The sequence below is a fragment of the Vicugna pacos genome, chromosome 20 (assembly GCF_048564905.1).
Source record: "Vicugna pacos chromosome 20, VicPac4, whole genome shotgun sequence".
Lineage (NCBI taxonomy): Eukaryota > Metazoa > Chordata > Mammalia > Artiodactyla > Camelidae > Vicugna > Vicugna pacos.
In genome coordinates, this window is record NC_133006.1 from 40,564,161 (window position 1) to 40,589,715 (window position 25,555).

The following is a 25,555-nucleotide window of genomic DNA, read 5'->3' on the forward strand; positions in this document are numbered from 1 at the left end:
ACAACCAGGCTCCTCCTGTTTTTCTGAAAGAAGTAAACCACCCTATATATAGACCTGCACAGAGAGCACTCTTCTCCCCTCTCCAGATTTAAATATGCAGCTGTGGCTGCAGACACAAACACAACCTGTGGGTGTGAACACACTTGTGGAGGAGGACAAAGGTGCGTAAGGACGCAGATGCTTAGAAGTCCGTGCAAAGTGGGCCAGGCGTGGCAGCAAGCGGAAGCCACCCGGATCCCCTCCCGCCTGCTCTGGACAGTACTAGTGAGCCAGGAGCTGGACGCGGTAGACTGCGCCAACTGCCAGGTCAGCTCACGATGGTGACTCGTATGGGCACACCTGGCAACCACCGGCCAGATGCCGGCACAGAGGATTTCCTACATCCAACAGCCCAGAAAGTTCCCGCACACTGTTTCCAGCCAAGCACCCCCGCCCCCGTCCCCGGGGTGACCACTTTCCTGACTCCTATGACCATAGGGTCTTTTTTGCCTGATTGGCTGGTAGGTTTAATGTCTCTCTCCATTTACCACCGGAAATCTTTGCCCACACAGCTCAAAGGAGCTTGGCAGTGGAGGCTGAGGATGGGTGGGAAGGGAAGACAGAGATGGCAGCCCGTTTGCTCCCCCTTCTCGGGAGCACTGGCCGCACCCGTAGTCACATCCCTGAGACACCTCCTGCCCTAGGAGCAGAAACGCAGGCCCCAGCAGGGTCCTTGGGGTGTGACCCCTTCTGTCAGCCTTACCTGGGGCTCAGAGCCCCTCCCACGTGATTAAGAGTGCTTGGCACAGAGCCTAAGCTGCATTCCTCTGAAGTGATGGATTAATCAAAGTTTTAGTTGGGGGGAGGGGAGGTCTGCCTCGCGTCCTATGAATCGTTTGCTGTGAATGGTCTGGAAAGCTAATAGCTAATGTGTGGCATTCAAAATGGCAGCTTTCCTTGGGTCCAGTGCCGTGGGGGTGGCACTTGAGGGAGTCACATTAGGATGACACGTAGGAAGTGTGCACCCTCGAGGAAGAGAACCCCAGGCCCTCCATTTCTAGAAGGTCTTGAATCACCACATCTCCTTGGTTCTTTCACCCCAGTGACCTCCCACGGGCCCATCACAGCACCATCCATACCAGAGGCCTTCAGAGACAACAAAATGAGGGAGTGCAGGGTCTGCAGGCAGAGTAGGACACAGGCAAGACAGAGAAGTGGTATGGGGGTTCCCCCCAAGCCGCCGTCAGTCCCCTGAGAATGTGAACTCAGGAGCACAAAGCGCTGGTGCAGGGGCCAGGGCGGCTGCCCCCGTGGTGGGCTCTCCTGGGGACACGGGGCCCCACTGGCCTCTCCCAGCAGCCCAGGGAGGCCTCCTTCCCGGCTCTGGCTCAGGAACTCAACCTCAGGGCCTTTCCCACCAGAGGCAAGACCTGCACACTCACCTAGTTCTGAACGGCCAGCTGGTCCCCGTGAAGGGCTCGGGAGAGAGCCTTTCCAGGCTGCCGAGTGCTCAGGCCACAGTACAAGGCAGAGCAGAGCTGTGGGCGGTCAGTGCGATCTATAAAGGAGGCCAGGACCTTGCAGCTTTTGGACGTTATTCATTGAAGGAGTGTTTGTGAGTTACCTCCCAAGTTTACTTAAATTGCAGTTTCATTACCCCAGGGCAGAACCCAAATCAGCAACTCCCACAGCTCAGGTGACACGAGCCGGGCGTGCACTTCCAAAAAGAAAGCCTGCAGGTTTTTTGTTTTTGTTATAATTTTGATTTCCATGAAGATGTTAGGGACGCTGTTCTTAGAGGAAACTGATTTCAAGGAAGGGCATTGGACTGGGACTCCAGGAGGAGAGAGATGGAAATTCTGGCCTCCGGCCGGTCCCAGGCATATTCAGCAAAGGAGGCAGGAGGCATTCTCACGCAAGGGTCCCTTAACCACTGACCCCACTGGCCGTATTAACCCCAAGGACAAACTGAATCCAAGCAGGGGAAGAGGTGTCCCTGGTAAGTCCCCTCACACCCTGGAAGCCAGCCAGCTGTCCCTGAACTGTGAGAAACCCTGGTCCCAGAAACTCTGGCTCATGGGCTGGGGGCTGGCCGGGGCTCTGCTTAGCCTGCTGGAGTCATGGGTTGCAGAACCACAGCGTCCAGGTCGCAGTCATCCTGAGAGCGACTGTGGGAGGGAGAGAGGACCCAGAGAAAGGAAAGGGGGAGGGGGAGGGGAGGGGAGGGGGAGGGGAGGAGATGGAAAGCCTACATTGAAATATTACCCAGCAGTCCTCAAGGAGGGGAGTCACATAAACTGCATAAACCAGGAGCTGGAGAGGGAGCTAAATGCAGTGAAAGCACAAACCAAAGGACCATGGCGCAGGGGTCCAGCTCCCCTGGACACATAGCCTCAAGTTCCAGGAAAATGCTAGAACCCTTGGTCCATCTCTTTGTGCCTGGGAAGGGCCCACAGCTTACAGACCCTCCCAAGGTCACGGTAAGGAAGGTGCCAGGCGCAGGGAGAGAGGGTGTGAGAGGCAGGACCCACGCTGCCGGCAGGAGGGGACGAGACGGGCACGCGGAGCCGTGAGGGATGAGCTCTAGGTTATTCCGCGCCTCCTGCCCGCTCCTGTTCAATCCTCGTTTCCACCCTGCGAGGCGGGGGGTCACTGTACCCACTTCACAGGTGAGACATCTGAGAGGCCCAGGGAGGGCAGTGCCCTGCCCACAGCGGTCCCGACACGGGCTCTGAGACCAAAGCAGTCCGAGCTGGGTGACGCTGGGCCCCTCACTTCCTGCCTCTCAGCGTCTGTCCCCAGCTGTCGGAGGGGCAGTGGCAGGTCTTACTCCACGGAGCTGCCCGGAGCGTCCGACGAGCTAGCGCACACCCAGCGCGCAGCTCACGGCAGACCCCGCGTCTGCGCTGCTCGTGGTTTGTTGTCACTGTTGGTGCTGCCTGCGATCGCCTGCCTGACGCGGGGAGAAGTGAGTCTTCTAACCCAGGGCTTTCGACTCGGAAGAGATGACATTCAGCCGGTAGAGGTGGGCGGAGAGAACACTCCAGATTCTAGAAGAAACACAGACAGGCAAAGGCAAGGAGGGAGGGAGACGGCAGGTGTGGGAGCAGGCAGAGGCCCGCCTTGGCTGGCGTGCAGGCTGGGAGCAGGGACGAGTGAAGACAGTCGTCTCAAGGCAGCCGGGGGCCCCTTTGAAGGGAGGCTACAAGTTTTGCATGACAGCTCCGCACCTGATTCCGTGAACAAAGGGGCTTCCGTGGAGATCCTAGAGCATGAAGGTGACATTATGTCGACTCTGACCTCCCAGGAGTCAGAGCCTCTTTCTTTTCTCCTTTCCCTTCAAAGCCTTTGCCCCAGGCACTGTCCTCTGGGAGTCCCAGCTCGGCCCTGGGACTGGAGCTGCCAGCGGGCTAGTTGACAGCTGTCCTCACCCAGCTCTGGCTCCAGAGCAAATAGAGACCAACCTGGGACAGTGTGGGACCCACCAGTCTGAGTCCACGTCGCTGTCAGCCAAAGCAGCGAGGCCAGCGGGCGCGTAGCTACGTCCTGAGCAAGCCCGTCTTGGATTGCACGCGTCCCTGTGACAACGAAGATCCGAACTGGGTTAAACTGTGCTCCCAGCCAACTGCCTAGTCCCGGCCCCCACCATGCATGAGTCAGAGCGCGCGGTCCTCGTACGGAGCATGGCAGGGAGAGACGTTCATTAAACTTTAATGAGCTCACATCTCTTTTCCAAGCTATCAAAATATTTTGATGAGAAAAATATATTTTAATAAGGTCAGACTTAGAATTTTTCTCTGCCTTCCCATGTGTTGATTTTTGTAAGATGCTTTAAGTCAGTAAAGGATTCTTCAGCACTTTGATTTGTGACAAATGGCTATTTTGGGGAGAGGACGGGAGGAGCGGGGGAGCTGGGACTGGTCTGCGGGCGTCGCGGTGTGTGGCGTCAGGACTGCGTTCTGGTGCGCGTCTCCCACTCCCGGGGGCGGTTTCCTGTCTCGCCCAAGTCAACTAGAGGGTGCAGGGCAGAGGGGCGCCTTTTGTAGGGAGGCCCCACAGCACAGGGGCTCAGATGGGTGGACTCGGACCTCCTGGTTCATAATCCTACCTGGGTTGCTTTGGGCTAATTCCTCAATGACCTCATATGTAAAATGGGTCCAGTAATATTACTGACTTCATTGGGCTGCTGGAAGGGATAATAGAAATAATTCTTATAAACAGCTAAGCGTGGTACCGTGACCACAGCCAGGATGTGATGAAGACCAGAATCCATCAGTCAGGTGAAGCCACCACCTAGTTCCCCCCCTACCTCTCTCTCTCACACCCTCTCTCTCTGAACTTCAGTGTCCCCTTTTGCAAAATCATTATAATACTATTCCCATTTTCAGTTACACTCATACATAAAACACGAAGTTGCTATGGGTTAAATAAGTCCCATATGAGAATGCTTATCCCCCACCAGGCTCTAGTACGTGCTGCCAAATGTTCCCTCCCTCCCCACCTGGTCCTCTCCAGGCCTGGGACCTGCAGTCACTCCCCTGAGAGCTGGGCAGGGCAGCAGTGGCCCCCCGACCCGAAGTGAAGGTACCGCTCACCTGGCGGCACTGGTTCCTGGGTGTCGAGCACGGGCCCCGGTGCCTGTGGAAGCTTCCTGAGAGGGAGGCCAGGCCTGGAGAGCCTGGGGTAAGACTCAGGGGAGACAGAAGGGGGCTCGTGTGGTCCCTGGAGGAAACTCCTCTCCGTATCTGGAAAAGGAACGCTCCAAGTGCCATTTAGAACAGCTCTGGTCCCACCGCCTCTCTCTTCAGTGTGACTGTGTAACATGCTGTATGTAGCAAGGTCCCAGGGTGCCTTGCGCATTGTGCTCTGGCACAGAAATCCGGTTCCTTCCCCATAAAGTCAGAAAGAAAGAGTTGGGTTGTTTCTCAGTTCGGGGTCAAGTTATAATCAACGTGCTCAACCGGTGGCTTAGTGAGAGCAGAAGGTGATACAGCAAATGATTCTTCAGTGCATTTCAGGAAATAAAGAAGCTATTTTCAGCACAAAAAAAAAAAAAAGTTACTATTTTTGCCTCTCTGCTGTCAGAGATGACAGGGTACGTAGTGTTTAAAGACGAATGTTCTGGAGTCAGAAAGCCCTAGATTCATGTCTGGGTTCTGCCAACTTACAGGCCCTGTAACTCGGGGGCTCTGTTTTTCGTCTAAGTTTGAGTTTCACGTCAATGGAACGACGATAACGTTGCTGCCCGCCCCCAAGTCCAGAGAGGACCCAGCCAGATAATGCCAGGAAAACGGTGAGCAGAGTGCCGCACGTCTCAGCAATCACCAAAAGTCACGTGAGTTGCTGTCACCGCTGCCACCGGTCAGACGCAGTGTAGACGCATGGTTAAGCCCTCACATCTCACTTCCCAACCTGCTATCTGTGTGAACCTGAACAAGTCACTTTACTCCTCTGTGCCCCCCTTCCCTCCTCGCATCTGCCTCACCGGGCTGTGAGGCCTCAGTGGGCCAGTGTTAGCAAATCGCCCAGCGGCCCCATCAGATAGGACTTCCTACACCTCCGGGAATGTCTCAGCCCCCACTGCCCAGCATGATGACTGCTGGACACGTGTGGATGTTGAGTCCTTGGAATGTGGCCAATACGACCAAGGAACGGAATTTTTATTTAATTTAAATGTAATTTGTTTGAATTTAAACAGCCACATGTGGCTGGAGACTACCATATTGGGCAGTGCAGGCTCAGAACACGACCCGACGATCGTAAAGCCACTTGCAGTATTTAGTAGAAAGCTAACCCCAGTGGGCTGGTGGGGGCCACAGCAGTGCTGGAGAGCCGGGTTACAGACAAGCCACTGCTGCTCGCCAGCGGCGACCGTAGGCTGGGGATGCGGGAAAAAAGTCATCTTCCAGTAACACACGTGATACGTGATTGACAGTATTTGAAGTGAGAGCTGGGAGGTGAGCTAGTAAATCACGTGACCTGAACTGCCAACTAGGTTCATTCTTTCTTGACTTTCTCCTTCATTTCAGTTTTGGTTTTGAACACAGTTATGCACGTTGTAAAGCACGTACTCCATGGCAGAGACCTTGCGATGCCCTAGGAAGGAATTTCTTCCCCAGAGCTCGTGTGTGTTACTAACTTTCTTGTTTACCAGAGAATCAGAACGGTTGCTCATTACCATGAAGTAGCATGAAAACCAAGAACTCAGGATGTCGATACTGGTGAATGGTGTTTAGCTTGAGGAAACGGCATATTTTATGTTAATTTTTTAAAAAACAAATATTTTAAGCGGAATATGGGGGGGGGGAATCAGGTCACAAAAGCGTTTGATGTTACTAGTAATGACCCCTCGTCCCTAAGGTCAGCACACAGGACGAATGGTCAGAGGTACCCCAGCCTGGCACAGCACTTAAATCAACGCACAGTGTGAAAATCCTCTGTGTAGGCCCCATTTTCCTCAAAAGGGGGAGGAAACAGCTCTGCTTAAATTCCCTGAGCAGGAAACACAGTGTTGAGTGTTGGGCAGGCTTTTGTTAATTTGGTTTGGTCTGAGTTCCGAGGTTCATGGTCATCCCGGCAGTCAGGTGAGCAGCATCTAAATTCCGAGTGCGGGAGGCAGATATCAAAACGAGGACACTGAGTCTTTGTCAGCTGCGGAGGAAACACGCCACGACCTGAGGAGGGCCCTCCTTTCCTCTCGCCGTCTCCCTGCTCCAGCATCGGGGCAGGCTGGGCGGTGTTTATGTACCCATGCCGGCGGCTAATTACACGGCTGGTATCCGGAAGCACACTGGTGAGACGTGGCACACGAAATTATCCGAGGAGGCTTGACCATATTCAGGTCTAAGGCCTGTATAGGAAGGCCCAGACCCTGGACCAGCTTTTCAAATACTAGACTTCCCCCGTCTCTCGCATCAGTGACCAGAAAGGGCCCACTTTGCTTCCCACAGCACAGGTAACTTCCTGGAGGGCCAGCCTGCTCGTACATAAAGGATCCCTAACGTGGAGCCCCCGAGCCCCTCGAGGGCCATGGGCAGACATCACGGGTCTGTGATGAACCCCCCAAAACTCCATTTAAGGAGCGTATGTATCTTGTGTTTGCCACCGTTTGTGTCTGTGGGAGGAAGGGTCACTAGCTATTATCAGATTTTTTAAGGGGTTGTCCCCATAATTGCAAAAGCATGCCATGAGGACGGCAGATGGCTCCAAAATATTTTTCTTCCAAAATCAAAGTGATCATAGCAAACACTTTCACCAGGAGTGTCTCTGAAGCAGCCCCACTTTCTCCGATTTAGACAGTTTTTGTAAATGTTATATTGATCTTGTATTTTTAGAAACCAAAAGTGTTCTGAAATTTCTTTTTTTCAGCTTAGGAAAAATATGTTGGATGCGCTTGCGAATGAAACCCAAGATTCCATGTAAACTATTCTAATAATGTGCTTCCACGCAGCTGGCCCTCGGTAACCGCCGGGGGTTGGTTCCAGGACCCCCACAGATACCAAAATCCATACCCGCGTGTCCAGCATCCACAAATGAACCAACCACAGGTCTTGCTGTGCATGCCAGGTTGAGGACCGCTGAGGACACACTGCTTAGTACACAATCCATGCTTTGTAGGTGACTCCTGCTGTTGTCACCATCACGATCAATGTTGCCTCCACCCCTGGCCCCTGTTCCCAGCTCTCCACCCATCCCATCTTAGCAGATGGAGATTTGAAAGTAATAAACATAGGGAACTGGCTGCAATTTTCGTTTTTCTTATAGATTTTTTAAATCCCATAGACATAAATTTAGTCATCAATATGTCTTAGAGAGTAAAGCCATAAGGTTTTAGTCTTAACTTTAAAGTCAATAAGCAAGAACCTGCTTCTCTAGGCAGTGTCTTTCCTCTTTCCCTCTAACTCATCAGAAAGGCTCATTTCCACACGATTTTTCCTACGTTATACACTACTTAAAGAAATAAGGTATTTTAATGTCTAGACTGATATATCGGAAACTCAGCCAACCAATAAATTGCATTTTCAAGCAGTCAGCCTAATGTAACAAATATTTACTGGACACTGGCTAGATCCTGGAGTTGAAAGTGGGCTAAAATAAAGTGAATAAAACTAACTACCCTGAGTGTGACTAATCCAGAAAAGCATGAGCTATGACCTTGTCACGTGCTGTGCGCTGCGTCAGCTGCTGTGCGTCTGACCCATTCCTACCCCTTTCCTTTGAGGGAAGAACTATCATCATCATCATCTTGTTCCCAAGCTACTCAGAGCTCACGCAGACCCATCCATTTGGCGTACAAGTCCCCTAAACAAACATACAAACGTTCCAGCTCCCGGGCCGTGTCCCAGCACACTGCGTTGGCGCTGGGGAAGCACATGGTTCTACGTGTGACACGCTGTGAACACAGCCTGGGAACTCGTAATAACAACAGCGCTCTTCGCAGATTTCCCTGTAGGGACGTCCATCCTGTTTCAGAGTCAGGAAAACTGAGTCTCAGAAAGGTTGAGGAAGTCCCCTGGGGCCCCACTGCTGGAAAGTGTTGAAGCTGACCTTGAACTTGAACTCTGGGCACCTCAGGTGACTCTGGCAAATACCCGATGGTTGTGATGGATAAACCCACCAACAGAGAGCCTTAGGCCCTCCTGGACCCCGATGCCGTGGCTGCGGAGGAAAAGTCCCTTTTGTCTGTTTCGGCGTCCAGATTCCCCTCCCTCCAGTTCAGCAGAGAGCAGTCCCTCCTGGGAAGTCTTTCTTTCTAGAGTGTCTCAACTTAAGAAGGCGCAGGCCCCCTGGAGCGTTTTCTTCCTCTTGAACTCAGGAATCCCTCCTGTCCTGGCAGGAAACTTGAGCCCTTTCCAGAAGCAGAGATCGCCTGGCTGCCCTCACCATGGAGATCTGTTGCTAAACCAAGTGCACCTTCCGCTTCCTGCCGACAGGAACTGCTGGTGGCCGCCGCTGTTAACCTGAACTCTAATTAGGGTGGTTTCTATAATGAGGAAAGGAGTGTGATTCTAATTAGTAATTTTCCATCTTTTTCTTACTAGGTATCCCCCAGTCAAAGCAATAAGCTATCCTCATCACGCTGGTCCCATTGCCAAAAAAAAAAAAAAAGCCATTCTGTAAAACAGAAGAAAAAGTAAGGATGGTTCAGGACACAGGGGAGTAGAAAGAGGTTTCACATGCTGCTAACGAGTTTCATTTTCTTCCAACCCAATTCTTAGGTCCGTGGTGCTCAGATGGTTGGCTCGGACATGGTTGTGACCGTTGAGTTCACCAATCCTTTAAATGAAACTCTGCGAAACGTGTGGATACGCCTGGATGGTCCTGGAGTGACGAAACCAATGAGGAAGATGTTCCGGTAAGCGCGGAGAGGAAGTGGGGAAGTGATGTGTGACTGGGGGAAGTTTTCTCTCTCCGTCTTTTCCAGACTCACATCTAATCCCCAGTGAATGTGTCTGAGAAGCTGCCCTATCCTTACTGGCAATTTTGTGGGGCTTGGGGTTAAAAAAAGAAAAGGATTGGCTGGACCAGTACTTCCATCATTTAATCCTTAAGGCCACCCTAAAGAGATGAGTGTTGTTATCACATCTTCCTTCGGTGGTGGAGGAATTTGAGGCTTTGAGAGGTTGGCTGGTTTATCCCAAGTTGGGCCGTTCATAGAAGGAAGCCACGATTCAGACATAGGGTGGCTGGTTCCAGAACCCAAGAGTCAAGAACTTTGCCATCCTGCCTCCTCATGTATTAATTCTACTGATAACTATGGCGTGCCTGCCGGGAGCCAGGTGTTACACTGACACACATCCCTTTTCCTGGGTCCTTTCTCCAACCCCACCTCCAAGGCTTTACCAACCCAAGCACTCTCTACAACTGCTGCTTTCAGCAGAATAAAGGTGAGCCTAAAGAGTTCCAGACTTGGGTCCCCATCCAGGGGACCGACGACTGCCCCGAGCTCTGTAGTAACATGAAGGAAACCGTGCTCCTTCCACGCCCAGCACCATCACATGGTGCCTCACGGTTCTCAGCTTCCGTGTTGTCTACTGACAGAGTGTCACCCAACAAGACAGCCCATCTTATGGTCAGGCTGTTAGCCCACAATTGTGAGAAGACAAGTCTACCTTTCGATCCCCAAGATGACCCTAATTCTGCCGCCCGGACCTGTGCGCAGAGCAAGGCGCGTTGGACTTCCACCTACCGGCTGGCACGTGCTTGCAGACAGATGCCAGCTCTTCCTGCGCCCTCCCCGTTCCTGCCTGACTTCGTTCCCCTCTCTCCCAGTGTGGTTTCAGCTCCCTCCCTCTCCCACACCCTCCAGTTTCTTTAAGTGTGATACCCAGAATGAATCCCAATCTTTGAGGTTTGTTACTTTCATTTCTCCCACAAATAAGTCCCCGCCAGCATCCATCAATCCAGCGTGTTTCCTGTGGGATGACCTTCTAAGGCGTAAAAAGGGAAGAGGAAGGATTTGGAAACTGCCTTATGACCAGATATGTGAGGAATCTCCCCAGTGTCCTTTGTGGGCAACCCCCCCTCCCCAAGTCTATGGGACACGTGCAAAGCCTCCTTCACCCCTTGTGAGGCACCTTTAAAGAAAATTTGCCCACTAAGGGCTCTGTGTTTCTTTCTAATTATGGTGACTGTAATAAACAACAGAGAAAATAATTTGAGTGCTTTAAAAAAAATACAAGCACAAAGCATAACAACCTTCCTGTGCTAATAGGAATGTTGCAGAAAAAAAAAGAGAAAGAATTAAATTAGAAATGCACCCGAGCTGGAGGGAGAGGCCAGCAGGGACAGCCCTGCTGTCGTCAGACGCGACGGGCTCGCTCAGCCGTCCTCACACCTTCCCACGCAAATCAGATGCAAGAATCGCTCAGGCCACGTGAAACACGTCTCTTCTTCAAATCAGACACCCTGCTGTGCCCAGTTGTTCCTTCTCCAGCAGTAACCCCACAACCCTCTTCATCTGAGGGTACCAGAAACTCCTGCTACCTTTACACCTGGGCTGTGCAAAACTCCCACCTTGATCTCAGGCCAATGCGTGGAAAAAGGCAAGCTGTGTATTAAGAGAGAGATGAACTAGGCGAACCCTCGCACAACGACGACCCACCGTCTGGGGGCAGAGGGCTCGAGGGCGGTTGAGCGTCCAGATACATTGCTCTTGTTAATGTCTGACACGGGAGTAAAGGGGGTGAATCATAGGTCTATGGCAGATGAGTAACAGGCAGAGAGCCAGGTCCTCAGTCCCTTAGGCGGTCCAGATCCAGAGGATGGGTCTCTCCAAAGCAAGGGAAGCTTCATTTCTCAGAGACTGTCCAAAACTGGAAATAGCTTGACGTAGAAAATACTGGCGAACTAGGGTGGGCTCGGGGGTCTGGAGAAAGCACTGCTGTGTGTTTCCCCTGATCCCACCTCGCGCCTTCCCAGCCAAGACCTGAGCCAGCCAGCGCCCGTGCTCATCTTGTTGGATAATTGAAACACTGCAGGGTACCCAATGCTGCCAAGACCTGATCCAGGAGTGGCAGGTTCAGGGTAACAACTTGGACCCTTAAAAAGTGCAGTTCTGTAGAACCAGAGTCCTTCACGAGACTGTATTCCTTTCTCGGACGTACATCTTGGACAGTAAAGGGAGTCTCCATCCCACCTGCCCACTCATACCCCTGCCAGGGCCCTAGGCGGCGGGGGTCTGGGGCTCAAAGGAGAGGGTCTGCAGAGATGGGAGCTGGAGATCAGGGAACTGAACCAGGGGTAAGGTGGTGTCATGTCCGTTCTGCCCTCGGGGCTCAGCCGACTCGACTCCGAGACGGTTCACCTTCCTGCTCTCCCCCATCTCCTCCAGATGCTCAGAAGTGCTGCTCCCACAGGCCCTCTGCTTTCAACTTTCTGCACTTGATCCTTCCAGACCATCAAATAATTCATCTTCCAGATTCATTTTTCTCTTTAAAAAAAAGAAAAAAAAGAGCAGGTTCAGTAAGTTATTCTAAAAGTTCCCCGACTTTGTGATTTTGTTTTAAATTTTGCGTCTCTTGAGTAGGACAGAAGCTAAGGGCTGGACGCAGGGAGGGCAAACCATACATCGCTGCAGTTGATGGCAATCCTGATCCCCTGCGCCTGCGTGCGCTCAGGATGATAAACGGCTGGTGCATCCTGATAGCTCAGCACATCACTGAGGTCATTTATCACAACGCCTATCCCCAGGGAAATAGGATTATTCCGGTATTACTCCACTTACCGAGATGGGCGAATGGTTTTCTCCTTTCTGTGTGTATGCATTTATCTCAAGGCAAATGCAGCCGTAGACATGCATGTGTTTCTTCATGTGTGAGTGTCTCTGATGACACTCTTGAGTAAGTGTGGATACATGTGTGAATATCATTATGGGGACAAGTTTAGGACTTAGAGCAATTAATGAAGCAAAGCCCAGGGGTCACAGTCTCTGTGTCAGGGAGTCACCTGCATGGCATCGCCGCAGGCCAGATCCTTAAGCAGGACAACCGTTTTGCAGCATGTTCCTGACTGATCACTTGGGAAAACCCAGGGAAGAGAGAATGAATGGATCAGGGTTGAAACAGCACGGCTATTGAGAAATCTCTAAAAAATCTCTATTTGTATTGAAAGGCTCATTTAAATGAAGGCTAGAGAACTGTTTCTCTGCATGCAGGTAGAAAGAACTTTCCTGGATTTTTTGCAGAGAGTTCAGGCAGCGCAAACAATGACCACAAAGGTGATGGGGATAACGGTGAGGATGAGGATGAGGTTAACATCACCAGCAACACACACCTAACCCTCAGCACTGACCATGACCTGCTGTGGTTCTAAGTGCAGCACGAATGTAACTTGCCCCACCCTCTTCACACCCTCTTCAGTATTTCATAATGTCCACCCTTTATAGGTGAGCTCAGTGGTTTTCAAAACTTGAATCACAAAATCAACTTGCTGAGTTTGAAAACTACTCCCCAGTTAAGGCTGTGTGGGTGCCCCTGCATAACTTGGCTTTTATGTAACCATTTAGATAATATATGTAGCCACACCTCTGAAGAACAGAAAGTAAGAATTGACAAATTCCAAATTAACTGAGACACTGAGACTATCAAAAACCAATGCCCAGAGCAGCCCCCGAGAGGGGTCCCCAAGCCTTAGGTGCACTTCCCTATTCACTGGCCACAGACAGAAGAGAGAGAGGGGGTTCTTATGTAATTAATCTGTCTAGGTTTCTAAGACTTGGGGCTTTTCCCCATTTCACCCCCAGAGAGGGTGCACCCACATCCAGCTAAAATCCATGTTGCTTTGGTGATCTTTGAAGAAATCTTGGATAATCCCAGGAGGGTCCTAGAGCGTTCCCAAAATGAGCTGACTTGGATTAGTCATGTCCACGAGGCTGCCGTGGAGATGGGGGGACAAGCTGGAGTTGACTCACGGCCGGTGTCGGGGCTCAGCCCAGCTCCACCACATGCTGGACGGGCCACGTCTACTGGGAGGCCAACTGATGCACCCAGGTGGAAGGAACCATGACTCACGGGACTGTCGCTGGCTGAGTCTCACCTAGGGACCTCGTTCAGGTGGTAACTGGGGAAATCAGCCAGCCAGACCCTTCAGTCTTCCACCCACAGTCAACTGAGGGGAAGGGAGCATGTGACTCTGGCAGGGTTCTCACTGCTTCCTGATCAAGGTGGGAAATGGGACCTGCCTCTCTGGAGAGTAAAACCTTCCCTGTCTTTCCCATCCTCTCAGGGAAGTCCGGCCCAACGCCACCGTGCAGTGGGAAGAGATGCTTCGGCCTTGGGTCTCCGGGCCCCGGAAGCTGATAGCCAGTATGAGCAGCGACTCCCTGAGACACGTGTACGGCGAGCTGGACTTGCAGATCCAGAGACGATCTTCTGTGTAGACACACGGGGGCTGAGATGGACCCAGGCCCTTGGCCTCTTGTAGTCCTGGCCAAGGGCGTTCTAGTGCAAAAGTAGTCAGCTCTTGCTTTTACTTAGATGTGAAGACCCAGCCCGGACTGGATGGGGCCCCAGAGCGGTGCGGCTGTTCAGTGTGGAAGTTAGTTTTTCATCCCACCACCTTCCCTAGGAGTCCAAGCATTAGCTTTAATTAAGCTCTAATTAAGCACTCACAGCTCATGAGAGTAAAATTCATCATTTATCATCTCAAGTGACTGCAGCTCCGAGTATCTGAGGACTTCTCCTCGCAAGGGGATTTGCTCACTAGCTGGCCTCACGTAAAACGGGACTTCTCATCCCCCCGTCGGCCTGTCTGGGGGAACATACTCCCCAGAAGGGAGGGAAGCACCTGATGTGGGCCCTGCGGTTCTATTCCCTCTCCTTGAAACCAGGTTCTACCCTCTGTCAGAATATTTTTCCCGGGAACCGAGTGCAACATCATTTTTCTTCTCGGCAAAGCCGGGAAAGGTCTTTCATCTTGCACCTGCGGCGAAGCGCCTGCCTGCCAAATTTCACAGATTTACCTTGGGAGATGTGGCCCCATATTAACAAATTGCATTTGCGGGAAACTTAATCACCTAAAAGGAGATAAGGAAGCAGGTGCAATACTCAGATCTATTAAATTATATGGTTTTATGGTGCATTTTATAGGCGGTGTCACACTGTGGCCTGATCAGCAGGAGCGAATGGCCCTTACTTTAACCCTTTGGGGACTGCAGTGTTAAGACGTAATGAGGCTGACTTGGGACAGAAAGGATGAGGAATTAGTCTTTAATTAACGATTATGCTTCACCTGTCTCTCTGGGCTCATCTCTTTGGCCCAATGACACAGGTCTGGGACCAGTTTTAGAGACAGAATAAACCCAACAAGTTGGAGAAGCTGGCAGATTTAGTGACCAGACATGTGGAAGGATGGGCAGCCACTAATTCTCCTGTCCTTGGCCTCGTCCACCTTGAGACCTCAGTTCGGCACGAGGTGCTAAAAGGTAGTATGGACTCCAGCTTGCAAACAGCTAGCACCACTGCATACCTGATGGCCGAGGACACGACACCATCTGTGTCAGGCATCAGGGTTCCGACAGACAAGGCTATCTGGTAGTTATCTGCAGGGCTGATTTATTGTCAAAATTACCCACTGATATGCCCAGAGTGTGATTCAGGTCAGTAGATTGTGATTCTAAGCCTTTGAGACTGTTTCTGATCCTTCAGCATCCAGAATCCATGAGAGTTAATGGGTCCCCTCTAAAGGCTCACTGCACCTAACTCTGTTCAGTAATCTCCCAGCATTTGCCAAGCCTTCCAGTACTCAATTTTAAAAGGAAATGCATTTTGCTAGACTGTTAGACTGGCTTAACATAGTATATTCTTATTAACTAGAATGTAATCAAAGCTTAAAATAAAGTTAATCTGATTGTATTTGCATCTGTGCAGAAGTGAATGCTTTTAACTTTCGACACAACACACTACTGACCACAACTGCTCAAGAAACCACCCTTTCTCAGCGGTAGATAACCTGCCCTGGACAGTGAAACAAGCTTTTCTGCTTCAGAGAAAATGACTCTAAGGGGTACTGATGTCACGGCGAGCTTTCCTCATCACTCCCTCTACATTTTATTAACCACGTTCACCAAAGGAGCAAATTTGGTCCAAAAGTCTGCTTCCAGGAACTGCAAAATCTCTGAAGATATGTTTTCATGAACAATCTTATGAATCATTAGGGAGAATCAGTGGACAAGCCAGCGTGAATGCCTGTCATAAGGAACACCTTTTGTGGTCTTAGAACAGAGAAGGCGAGTATATGACAGATAACGTATAAGTGACTCACTACTCACGGCAGACATCGCTGAACAACTGCATCCTATATAGGGCCTCAGAATCCTTCCCAACACTGTGCTCCAAGCAGCTATTTCCAGCTGATACGGAGTTGACACTCAAGATAAAACCCATTCCCCGTGCCTACCTTAGAGCCAGCCTCCCCTTTGGCAGCTGGGACCCTACACTGTGTCCTAATGCTGTGTCTCTAAAAATCACATTTTAGTGATGGTGACAAGCAGTGCACCTAAGATAGCAGCCAAGACTCTAACTTCCAGTTTTCACCTGTGCTGCTCTGCTTCTGAACAAATCTTTATTTGCGTTTATGGCCTCGATGACTTAAGAGAAGTAACACTCCACGAGGGTCTTCTAGGGGCATATCAAGCAAGCCTCAGCAGGGAAATTAACCTCTTATTTACTGTACATTCTGTAAATCTCATTTTGTCTCCCAGAGTTTTAAGAATGCTGAATTAAAGTTAACTCAAGACTCTTTTTTGTTAGAGCTGTAGTGGAATAACAAATGAATCCATGTGCAAGTTTCTAATAGGAATGTGGAGGAAATGGAGGTGGTGCCAGTCTCACCGGGACTCAAAAGTCATAAAATTCCAGGTGTAAGGTCATCCCATGTGAACATCATTCCAACGTTATTATAAAATTAATAGTCAACCCAATCATCTATTCATTCATCTTTTCTCCCAGCCAGTGGCCATCTTCCCACCAGCCCGCTAGCCAGCCAGCCTTCCAGCCGCCTACCCATCCCCTGTTCCACCAGTCATTAATTATTGTATGCAAGCATGAATTCAACAAGTAGTTATTGAACATTAAGCACCATTCTAGAGCCTGGGGATTCGAAGATGAACAGTCCATGGTCCCTACCCAGAGAGCGTTCACAAGCCAGATGGGGAGCCAGATACTTACAGTATACAGAGAGCATGTATCTGTAAATCTATAATTGATGGGGACAGATATGCAGAGGCTGCAGGAATAAAGAGAAAAAGATGCCAAAAAAAGCTCCCCCTAATATTGCCAAGAGTAATGGAGAAAAGATTTAAGTTGAATCTTGGGGGAAAACAGAATAGGACAAAAAACATTTGATGATTGTAAGTTTTATATTTTCCATTGGACTATGAGCTGAGAGAACCTATAAATTGGGAATAATTTATTAATTAAATGCCTAAATTAACTCAAAATGTTTTCCCTGCATATGGACTGATGGTCTATAATTCCGTAAGGGTCATTAAACATATTCTGGTTGGAAAAAAAAAAGAAAGAACAGGAGGTAAGTTGGAGAACATTGACAGGGAAGAGCTCAGGTAACAGCCCAGAGGAGAGAGAGGAGGTGGCCCTTCCGCAGACCCGCGGTTCCCTGGAGCGGTGAGCATCCAGCAGGAAGAGGCAGGGCCCCCGGTAGTCACCAAGGTGATGACTCGTGAGATCACTCATCAGAAGGTAGAGATTTTAGCACAGACGTGCAGATGTGAGAGTTGGAGCACTTCCAGGAACAAAAATGTGTTCCTTCCAGGCTGAGTGGTGGAGGAAGGTAAAGGAGGCTGCTAATAAAACACTGGGTGCAGAATTAAAAAGCACAAATGCGTCAAGGAAGGACCAGGCCAAGAGAGTAAGGGGTGGGACACTTAAGTCAGGCCGGGGAGGAGCAGATGCGACTGGGGTGTGGCTATATTTGGGTTCAGGGATGGGAAGTGACTAGAGCCCAGGTGGATAAGTGGGAGAGCAAGCCCGTCAGGGGAGCTGTCCATTTCAAAACCTGATAGACGTGTGTGACAAAGTTCCTAGAAGATAAATTTGAGCAGCCAGTAACTGCCATGGGCAGGGACTGCTGAAGACCCAGGGTCCTGTTCCTGGGACCACGCTCATTTCTGTCTTCAAGGCAGCGCTCTCCAACTCAGTGCCCCAGAGAGCCCCCTGCTCCTAGAGACCTTCCTTCCACCTTGGGACAAGCGTTTCCTTCAGTCGTCAGCACCTCAACTGATGTAGACTCAGCTTTACCTTCACGGGTCTTCACAAGCCAGAGGAATGAAAGCAGGAAGATCACGGCATCTTTTGAATGTGTCTGTCAGCAATCACTCTATGCAAACAAACACACAAGCAAATGAGAAGAAGGGAAAAAGTGCGTCGGTTGCAGCAAGAAAAGTTCTAGGAGACTGTGCTCACCTCGCCTGCCGGGAGTTCGGGAGCATTTTTAAGCTCCAGGGACAATAGGCATTTTCAAAAGATGCTTTGGCAAGCTTGCTGTTAATACGATTCATGAGCTCCCATTAATTTTCACACTAATCACGGTTCTAAGACGTCAGTAATTACCTAAGCAATGTTTCACTGCTCGGAAACTAATTCAAACACAAGGAGTCCTAATGAGGAATTCCTGGTAGTGAGAGCAAGTGCCTTTGGCACCAAAGAGAGCTCTTTCCTCTTCTTTCTGGTTTGAGTAAGTTTAGATAGCAGGAACAAAAAATTACGATCAGACTTGAATTTGTTTTCTGAAGGTGGTAGATGACAAAGAACCATAAAGATCACAGTCACTCCTTCCACTGTCACTCGCTCCCCCGTGACTCTGGGCAGGCCCTCTGGCCACTTTGACTGATGGAATGTGACAGAAGCAGTGCTAACAGTTCTCACACCCAGGCTTTGGGAGAAGGGTGGCTCTCACTTCTCGTCTCTCGAAATCCTCTCATGGAAGTCTTGAGCATCCGTGGAAAGGCTCAGCTTCTCTGAGACTGCCCTACTGGAGGAGCGACATGCAGGTGCTCTCTCTGGCCGACCGTCCCAGCTGAGCTCGGCCTTCCGGCTACCTCCACCAAGGCACCAGACGTGACGGCAAAGCCATCCGGGGCCCTCCAGACCAGCCCACCCTCCAGCTGACCACCACCAAGTGACCTCAGTCAGTGCCACGTGGAGCAAGCCTTGTCCAAATTCCTAGCCCACCGCATCATGAGATATGGTCATTTTCTCTTCGGTTGTTGTTTGAAGTCACCGGGTTGGAGGGCATCTGTGAGGCGGTAAGCTAGAACCAGAGCACTGAGCCCAAAAGTCCCAGAAAGGAGAGAGGTTTACTGACTAATGCTCCTCCTGCTCTAAGGAAATGCTCAGTGCTTTGAACTTCATCTTTTTGACCCCAAAAATGATAGAGATACAGAGTTTGCTGTCACTCAACAGCCGCACACATTTGAAGAGATTAACACGTGTCTTTCCAAGTCTAAAAGTCTAATATTAGCTTCAGTGTTGGCGGTTCCTTCACCTCTTCCTTCTGAGCTATGATCTTCCAGGTCCTTCCTTACCCTCCTTCCCGCTGATACTTGGTCAGATGCCGTTAGAGATAACTTGAAGTTGGAAGAGAAGACACATTCACAAAGGGTGGCACTGCTCTTTCACAAAAGCTTGGGAAATAGGACCATTCCATTGAGAACCTCAAAGAGATGCCAGCTCCCCTGGCGCCATCACAAACCCAGCATCCCCATGAGCTGAGGTCCTGGGGGACCGCCACACAGTCTGGTCGTGAACGTAAATGCCGTTTTTTCCCCCTAACATTCAAAAATGCCTTGATTTGCACGCAGGGCTACACTGATCTACCTCTAACTATGTGACTTATTTTTATGTTAGCTATACCTAAACCCCAGATTTGTGGCCACTGTTATGGGGTAAGCCCAGAAATGGCCTAAACCTTGGAGTTTCTGGTTAAAGATGAGTCAGAAACTAGCCATGGACATAGGGAATGTTACCCTTTAGCCACAGTTGCTGGCAGTGGCCCTAGAACAGTCTTGTTCTCTAAAAGCGTGTCCTCAGTGCCCGCCAGGGGGTATCATGGGTACCACCCCCCCCACCCCCCCATCCACACTCATCCACCAGGGCCTTTGTGCCACAGCTGGGCCCACGTTTGTGTGCAGAGTCTTTCATCAAAGCACCACCCAAACCCCGCAGAAGGCCCACGTCCAGGGGACTCCTCGAGGTTCCAGGCAGGACGCTCTGGGAGCTAGTGTCTCTGCTCCCTGGTGCTGCACCCGCGACTTCCCCAGGAGGCAAAAGGGCATCAGCTTTGCCATTCTACACCTCTCCCCACAAACGAGTGCTAAACACCTTCGAGCATGCCCTTGTATCGTGAATCGTGGCACTTAATATGGGTTTTGAGTGTTTTCCTGCTGTGATGACATCTTTATTCCCCTAATTTTAATGATGTTTGATCACTTGCTTTTCCAGTACCGTTTCTGGGGCAAGTTCCCAGTGGCTGATGGTGCCCACATTTCAAGTTTGGAATTCTGTATCTCCCAGGGGTTTCCAGTGACAAGTTCACGCTCCCACCAAGGGTTTCCCTACCCAGACCAGGATGAGGTGCCCATGGTACTGGCTTGCTTCTGCCAAACTTGAGTTTTTTCGTAGACTGCTTTTATTGTGGACATAAGGCCGAGCTCGTGAGGATTACTCTTTTGTCTTGGCCATAACCATGAGTTCAAAAAATATGACTCTAATAAAGAAATCTGCCGTTTATGTGGGTCATTAAAAGAAATGCTGGGATCTTCAACAGTATCCCAATTAGCTTTGTTGAGTACGCAATGCCAAAAAACCATATAGATCAACAAAATGTTATTACCGGCGTAAAACTGAAAAACAGGTATAATACAATAAAAACACTCTCTCTGATGAAAACCAATAGGCCTCAGTGACGGCTTCAGTAGCAACATCAAGTGGAAAATGAAGATCATTATCTGGGAAATTTAAGCCAAAACAAAAGCCTGTGATCACCTAACTAACCTAAATATTGAACATACACTATAAAAGCTTTCCACCTCAGCCATTTCTTTTCTTTAACCCTCGGTATCTCCTAAGAAATCCAATTTAGGGGCAGCCATGATACTTATATGTTCTCATTAGCGCTCAACATTTTGTTCACTCAGTGCTCCACACACATAAAATAATAATAACACTGTGAAGTCCTGGCTACATATTGCTTTTTGAAAATTAAAGCATCAGGTAATTGGGCATGCAAAAGATGGCCTTGGATGTATTATTATTCTTAACATTAATATTATTCTTATTATTATATCTTATTATGGATTATTCTTCTTATCAGCATTATTGCTAATAAAATATGCCATTAAAGTCCCATTGCATACCTGGTCCTGTGCTGAATTGAGAAGCAGCAGAGTCCTGCCAAAATAGTAAGGTAAGAGCTTGGATGTGGGCACTGCTGGTGAGAGTATGGATCGGTACTGTCCCCTTGGAAAGCTACGTGGCAGTATCTGCGGGATCTGAATACATGCTGCGGCCCAGCAGCTCCATTCCTAGGTACACATCCAATGGAAATATGATGCATAGATGCACCAAAAGATAAGAGCATCCATAGCATTCAAAATAACCCAGAAAGTTTTCAGGAATCCAGGTGTGACCTGGCTGGATGCTTTGGCTCAAGATTGCTCACAAAGCTGCAATTAAAGTTAGCCAGGGCTGTGGTCTCATCTGAAGGCTTGACTGGGACAGGCTATGCTTTCAAACCCATTTGTGGGCTCCTCACAGACAGGTGGCCTGAGGACCTCAGTTCCTTGCTGGCTGTGGGCTAAGCCCTCTCTAAGTTCCTCATCATACCGGCCTCTCCGTAGGGCCATTCACAACTTGACACCTGGCTTCCACCACAGTGAGAAAGCAAGAGAGAACAAGATGGAAGCCAAAAACCTTTTTGCAACCTAACCTCAGAAGTGACACCCCATTATTTTTGTCATATCTGTTAAAATTGAGTCACTGAGTTCAGCCCAAGGTCAGAGGGAGGGAATCACACAGAGCAAATGTTAGGAGGCAGGGATCACTGGAGCTATCTTAGTTGTGTCTCAGTAAAATTTACGTTAAAAAAAAAAACTCTTGTAACTGCCAAGTGAAGTCACAAGGTCTGGCTATACAAGAATTTTTTCGGTTTCATGTTGTCCTTTTTCCTTGACCTAAGAAGTTGTCCATGAATACTTATTGAGATTTAATTCCATTTCTTAGGGTCTTTTCCTGCTTAGCAGAAGACATAATACTTCTGGATTTATTCTTGGCAGACCACCATCTGACCACACCCCAATGAGCATCTTTGACCTGCATGCTGGTCCACTTCTCTAGCTAAGAAGGCGAAGTCTGGGCGCCCGGGAGGAGTTGCCATTTTCACTTCAAAGTCACATTATAGATGCGAGTGGAAAGAACCTGGGAAGCCAGCACCCTTCACAGTTCAGATCTGGGCCACCTCAGGTGGGGTTCACACCACTGCACACAAAAGCCAGCAAACACAACAGAGATTGCATGGAGGACCATGTGTTAACACGTGGGGAAAGAACACCCTTTCAGTGTCAGGTGGGTTTTCTCTTTCTCTCTGTTGTGCCTTGGCACGGCTTCCCTGACAATTTCTACCAAGTGTTGAAAGAAGTTGTAGTATCTGGCTGACCCATCACGACGGATTTCTTTTGCCAAAAACGACTAACAGTGTCAAATGATTAAAATAGATTCCATTTAGGCGAGCCTCCACTTTTCAACTTATATAAAGAGCTCTGTGGTTCGGGTGCATACATCGCTGTGTACCTGGTGCAGAATAATCTGTCAATAAGCATTGTTGAGTGAATGCATCTTCACAATGGCCACCTAACCGAGTAGGGAGGGGATGCCTCTGTCATCTCAGTTACTCCCATTCAAGCATTTTTCATGCCACTAAAATCCCAAAGTGATTTGTCTCCAAGCCGTTCATTTTCTTTTTACGATCCCAGAGCTGACCGAAGCACTAAAGCGCAAATAATACCAAAGGGAACAGGGGTCAGTTTGGGGTGAGAATCAGCCGTTGAACACAGCTCATTTAAACTTGGCCCACTGTCCGTCTGCTCCGCCCTGGAAATGCGACATCCTGAAGCGTTGTAACCTGAGTTATCCTAACCAAGTCTTTCCAGAAACCTGTCTCCCATTTTTCCACATACAAGCACCCTCAAGACAACAACCAGAAAGTCAGAAACAGCCCTTTTCTCTCCTCATAGTACGGCCAAAGTGATTCGAGGCAGCTCTGCAGAAAACAGCGGTCACCATTCTGTTGACAGGTCTGGGGCTCAGAACGAGGCTGGGTTAGGGAATGCAGAGATGAAGGTTACAAAAGGGAGAAGAGCTGATCTTTCGTTTTCTATCTCAAAATGAGGCACCATGCGCTGACCTTACCACAAGTACAGTTTCCCACCACAGACCAAGCACCCACTCGAGGCAGCGAGTCCTCAAGCGGGAGGTGTCCACATGGAGGCTGGGCACCCAGCCCGACCACCGGGAATCGTTTCATGAGGCTCTAAACTAGGGGAAAGAATTTCTAAAGTCACTTCCAAGTCTAAAAACATATTGTTATAAGATCTTTATTTGACAAAGTACCTGGCATTTCCCTGTCAACGGTCTGCGCCGAAATACTCACTGTGTCACCCAGGCCTTCCTGCGACCTCGGTGGTCATTACGGACTGCGTTCGCTGGGTGGCCACAGATTAAACGCTTTGCTACTTCACTCTTCACTCCTAACTCGAGCCTCAGTGGTACGCCCTCCAAGCTGACCATTTCTTATCAGATAAAGACTATATGCTCTTGAACTATCAGTAACTGAAGATGGCAAAATTAACAAAAAAGAGAGAAACGTGTCAGTTTATCAGCTGGATTCCGAGGCTGTTTTCCCAGCGCTGAAGGCCCAGTTGTTGATGGCTATTGCCTTCCACTCAATGGCCGGGGGTGTCAGAAAAGCAGGTAAGTAAACGTGCGGAAGCAAAGACATATGAAGGATTAAACGACCAACAATAGTGCAGGCTCCACACGTGACTGTTAATTATATTAACGGGTCAGGAGAGGTCAGATTTTCAAGAAACACTGCATCCATATGGTGACATAAATTCATGGAAAACATGTGGTCCTCCGAGTCGCACAGCCCCCTTCCTGGCTGACCACCACCCGGGACGTGGAGAGGCTGCGAGACGGCTGGAATGAGGAGACGTGTCTGGGAAGAAATGCCGTCAGGAGCATGACGGCTGGGCAGTGCATGAGAGGTGACGCTCGTCCCCCAGCTAAAGTCGCTGGGAGAGAGGCGCCTCATTTCACATGGGGAGTGTTAGGGGGCCCTGGATAGGAAGGGTAGGCCCAAGCGGTAGCACAGAGCCACCACAATCATGAAGGGCCCAACAGCAGACACCACAAAACAGGGAGATGGGGCATTTGAATAAGGGAGGCACCAAATCATCCCCCCATCACAGCTCCGCATCCACCCAATGTGGCGCCCCCTCTCCTCTGGCCTCACCTCCTCCCCGGGAGGAACTAACTAATTTATTGGTTCTCTGGTCTTGCTCTTTGGGAACTGTGTTTCTCTTACTCCATCCACCAGGGGTCGGTAAAGAGTCTCCTGTGGTTCAGAGCTGAGCCGGGCTCTTAGTCTGAAGCTTTAGTCCCTACCATCTATAACCCTACTAAAGGTCGTAGAAAGTTGAAATTGTCTGCTCTGTAAAGAATAAGGCATTAGGGCTAATGATATAATTAGCCGTTTCTGTGTCCTTCACCTTAACACGGCACACGAAACACACCAGCCCTGGACAGCAAGGAGTGAGGTGCACGTTCCATCCTTGTGTCTGTCTCTCTGCTTCCCCTGAAGTAGTTTTCTAGGAAACAAAAAGCCTGTGATTGCAGAGACACAGATGCCCTGTTCAGAATGCAATATAGAGATAGGTTGTTTCCAAATTCTTAGGACTTTAAATGTATGAGAACTGTGCCCGCCGAGAAATCTGAATGAAAAGAAATGATGCAGGAGAGAAAGGAAGCGTCTTATGTCTCAGTGGACCAGTGCTGACACCAAGTCTCCTGAGAGGAGATGCACTGGCGCTAAGTCCTAAGAAAAGGCGGGAAAGGCTGAGCAGCCTGGGAACTGACAGCTGACTCACAGACTTCATCTCAGATCCGCTGTGGCTCTCTCCCCTTGTGCTCCCTTAGCCCTCGGGGACGGTTCTCAGCATCTTTGCCTGCCCTGTGCATCCCCTCTCTACTTTGGCTCATTTACATGGGCATATGAAAACCATTAGCATTTGAAATTCTAGGAAAGGATGATGAAGGCAGATGCATGGTCCCACTGTAGCTGGCCCTTAAATGGATACAAATGAAAATGCGGGCAGTGCTGAGCACAAGAGCAGTACCAACTACAGAGCTCACCGAAAGGATTCTAGATTTGGGTATTAAGGAAGCTTAAGAGAAAGACAAGAGACTTTCTCTTTAGAGATGCAGTCACTCTTGGCAGGATCTACTTTCATCGACTTTCACGATAATTTCCTTTTAATTCTGTTACATTTACTTTTAGTGCATGAAAAAGATGAGTGAAAAGCGATTTCAAAGTTAAATGATAAAAGTATGCTTTTTGATGGTCTCTTGGGGGTCTAGCAGTCTATGAGCCAGCAGTGATGGTTTCATTCCATGTTAGTTGTTGGAATGCAGTATTATTTTGGTCTCCAAAGGCCATTCATTATCTACTCTTTGGTAAGGGTTCATCTCAAGGAGAGAGCCACTACACGCTAAAGCTTACAAGGGCAAAACTGTATGTCCTGATTCGCAAAGTCAATTATCTTTCTTATTGAACCACCTAAGTCAAGTGTAATTAGCCATTTTGTAAGGCCATCTAGCTAAGGTTAATTTATATGCCTCGTCTAACTTCTGTGTTGTCCACATCATCATGTAATGCTTTCCATGAAGTAAGTTCTCAATTAAATGTAAGTTGAATTTCATTTCATCTTCACTTATTGGAAAGGTTCGTAATCCATGTGCAAAAGATCACTTAAACTCTTTTCTCACACACCAAACTAAAAAAC

The 25,555-nt window shown here is 49.4% G+C and overlaps 1 protein-coding gene across 2 annotated transcripts in view; it reads left to right on the top strand.

The window, feature by feature from the left end:
• The window catches only part of F13A1 (coagulation factor XIII A chain), a 123,787-nt gene extending 108,455 nt beyond the window's left edge, over positions 1 to 15,332 (top strand). For both annotated transcript variants that reach the window (XM_072945731.1, XM_072945732.1), the window contains exons 15-16: positions 9,198 to 9,334; positions 13,705 to 15,332. In XM_072945731.1, coding sequence (XP_072801832.1) covers positions 9,198 to 9,334; positions 13,705 to 13,858 — 291 coding nt within the window. In that variant the 3' untranslated portion in view covers positions 13,859 to 15,332. The remainder of the gene's footprint in view (positions 1 to 9,197; positions 9,335 to 13,704) is intronic.
• The last annotated feature ends 10,223 nt before the right edge of the window (positions 15,333 to 25,555 follow it).